Genomic DNA, 2500 nt, shown 5'->3' with positions numbered 1-2500 from the left:
GATTTCCATCCATTCTTTATCAATGAACACATGCTCATTCATAAGAACAAATATACTTAACACACACGCACCTCCTCAGCCAGATCCCTGATTTCTTGGGGTTTGGCACCAGGCGTATTAAAGTACTCCTCAATCTCTTCTAGCAATTTGGTAATTCTTGCTTTGTATGAGTCTGTTAGGTTGCGGGAGCTGAAAGCCAAGTCATAGGTCATCTGAGCCAATTCAGAAGCTATATCAGACTGCCTCTTGGCCCCTGAAATGCCTCGTAATAGCTCATCAACTGAGGCCTCCTTCTTCTTCAGCATTTCCTCTGCATCATCTGCAAACTTGAGGGCAAGCTCAGCAGTATTTACAAGCCCATTATTACATGAGAGGCCTCCGCACTTTCCACAGCCAGCTCCACCACAGTAGGTATCACAAGGATCGCCCCTTCGGTCGCACACCTACAAAAAGACCTTGTTTATTAAATATGTTTCAATATGAAAATGCTAGGGCCCACATCACCAAAACTAGAATTTACTTCTTGATTCTTTAAAGAATCCTTATATACTTTCACATTTGTTGAATATCAAAGTACAACCCCATGGCCAAAGCTGGTGCAATGAAGTAATCAATTTTGTTACCTGCTCATTAAGATCTGGAATGCCTCTATACATTTCATCCAGCAAGTCTGTCATTTCCACTATATTTTGTTCATTCTCAATCTGTGTGCGGTTGAAGCGATCCCCGACGTGTAGGAGAAGATTTTCTGTCCTGCGACGAGAGCGCCTTGACTCCCCAACAATGACTTGAGTGAGCTCAACCTTCTCTTGGGCAGCCCGTGATCTTTCTCCAGCGACCCTGGTCAGGTTGAGAGCACCTGTGGATACAAAGGCAAGATTTTATAATCTAGATTTAAATGCAGTTGACTACTATGTAATTGTGGGTATATGTGATGTACAAGAAAAAAGAGAATTGTAGCTATGTTTACATGTAAGATTTATTGATTTATCCTATACACATATCTTCCAAAATTATTCCTAATAGCTTATAAAGAGATGAGATCATCTTATAAACAACATGGATCATTTCCAGTCACACTGTGTAGACAAATGAAAATATAAGCAAAAAAACAACAAAAACAAAACATACATCATCTATTTATGATCCAGAGCCCATATATGAGATGAATCCAAATATCCATATATGACCACACACACACATACCTTCAACATTAGCTTCTTGCAACTTGGTAGCTTTTTCTTTAAGGTCTCCTGCTTGATTTTTCAGTTCCTCTGCTTGCAATCGAAGGTCTGCCAAGGCATTGGTTGCCAAAGAAATGCGCTGTGTGGTGTTATCTACACCTTGCTCCAAGCCTTGAAGTTCTGATGCAGCTACAGTAAGGTTGTCACTGGAAGGGATATCATTTAGAAAATAGAGTTTCTTTAACAACCATGAAGAATTAGTAAAACTAATCATGCATCTGCATATCACAATGTACAACTGACTATTCATACATTTTTTTAACAAGAAATAACTGTATCCGCTATCCTATTCCTTTCAAAGCCTGTAGGCAATATTTCAGTAAAAACACAATGCACTTACGTTAGCTCAGAAATGAGGCCTGAGAGTGAGGCAAGATTCTGCGATGTTAGATTGGCAGTTAGCAGAATGTTCTGTACATCTTTAATCTTCTCCTCCATAGACTCAAACTCATGACTGTAGGCACCAGTTGCTCCTGTCTGCTTGATCTGTCCAGCAGCTGCAATCAAGGCTTCTGTGCGCTCTGAAAATTAAATGCAATGTAATCAGCCAAAATTTAATTGTAAAGCAGTCTGCTTTAAACTCAGGGACACATTTAACCTATTTGATGGGTGACATGATTACCACATCATGGGAATATTTTGCTCCTGCCTGATGACATCCTATCATGTCATGATCTCTCCCTCAAAACATACGTTTACAATGTAAACAAATACAAAAATTTCCTATCATCATCTCATTGAAGTGGGCGGGTCATGGAGATGCAGTACAGCACTGCATCAGGAGATATCTCGTACTTAGTCACTGTGCGTGATTGTTATCTAGCTGGTGGGAGCAGCATTATACAAAGGCTTTTAAGTTGCTGACAAAGTAGGCAAATTTATTCCTTTACTTGCTAATTTACCCAGTGACACCAGGAAATAACCAGAGAATTTAGGGTTTTTTTATTCTGGAAGAGCCAATGATTGTTTTTCAATATAATTATTGAAAAATGATATCTTGGGCCAATTTTGGAGTGTGATAACTTGAGAATCATCAAAGTCATAAAACTCTATGTCTAGCTTATAGGTCATAGTACAGCCTCTAACATCATAGCATATATAACTTATACATAGCATGTATAAATGCTATCCAGGAATGGGGCCCACCCTCTCTATAGCATGTTTAGATATGATCTGTCATCTTTGGGTAAAAGGAAGAACTTTGTAAACAGCCTATTGGGAGGGTAGCAGCCTCAAAATTTTTATTAGGAGATGAA

The 2500-nt window shown here is 39.1% G+C and overlaps 1 protein-coding gene across 12 annotated transcripts in view; it reads right to left on the bottom strand.

Annotated features, from left to right (window-relative positions):
- Nucleotides 1-2500, bottom strand: part of LanB1 (laminin subunit beta-1) — a 66459-nt gene that overhangs the window by 7128 nt on the left and 56831 nt on the right. For all 12 annotated transcript variants that reach the window (XM_086548104.1, XM_086548105.1, XM_043011687.2 and 9 more), the window contains 4 exons: nucleotides 1585-1765; nucleotides 1206-1390; nucleotides 624-859; nucleotides 72-443 (listed from right to left, as the gene is read on the bottom strand). In XM_086548104.1, the coding sequence (XP_086404230.1) occupies nucleotides 72-443; nucleotides 624-859; nucleotides 1206-1390; nucleotides 1585-1765 (974 nt within the window). The remainder of the gene's footprint in view (nucleotides 1-71; nucleotides 444-623; nucleotides 860-1205; nucleotides 1391-1584; nucleotides 1766-2500) is intronic.

This window comes from Penaeus japonicus, unplaced genomic scaffold (assembly GCF_977035675.1).
Source record: "Penaeus japonicus unplaced genomic scaffold, GWHDUDI00000001_assembly GWHDUDI00000020, whole genome shotgun sequence".
Classification (NCBI taxonomy): domain Eukaryota; kingdom Metazoa; phylum Arthropoda; class Malacostraca; order Decapoda; family Penaeidae; genus Penaeus; species Penaeus japonicus.
Note: the sequence above shows the minus strand (reverse complement) of the source record. Positions and strands in the feature narration are given on the sequence as shown.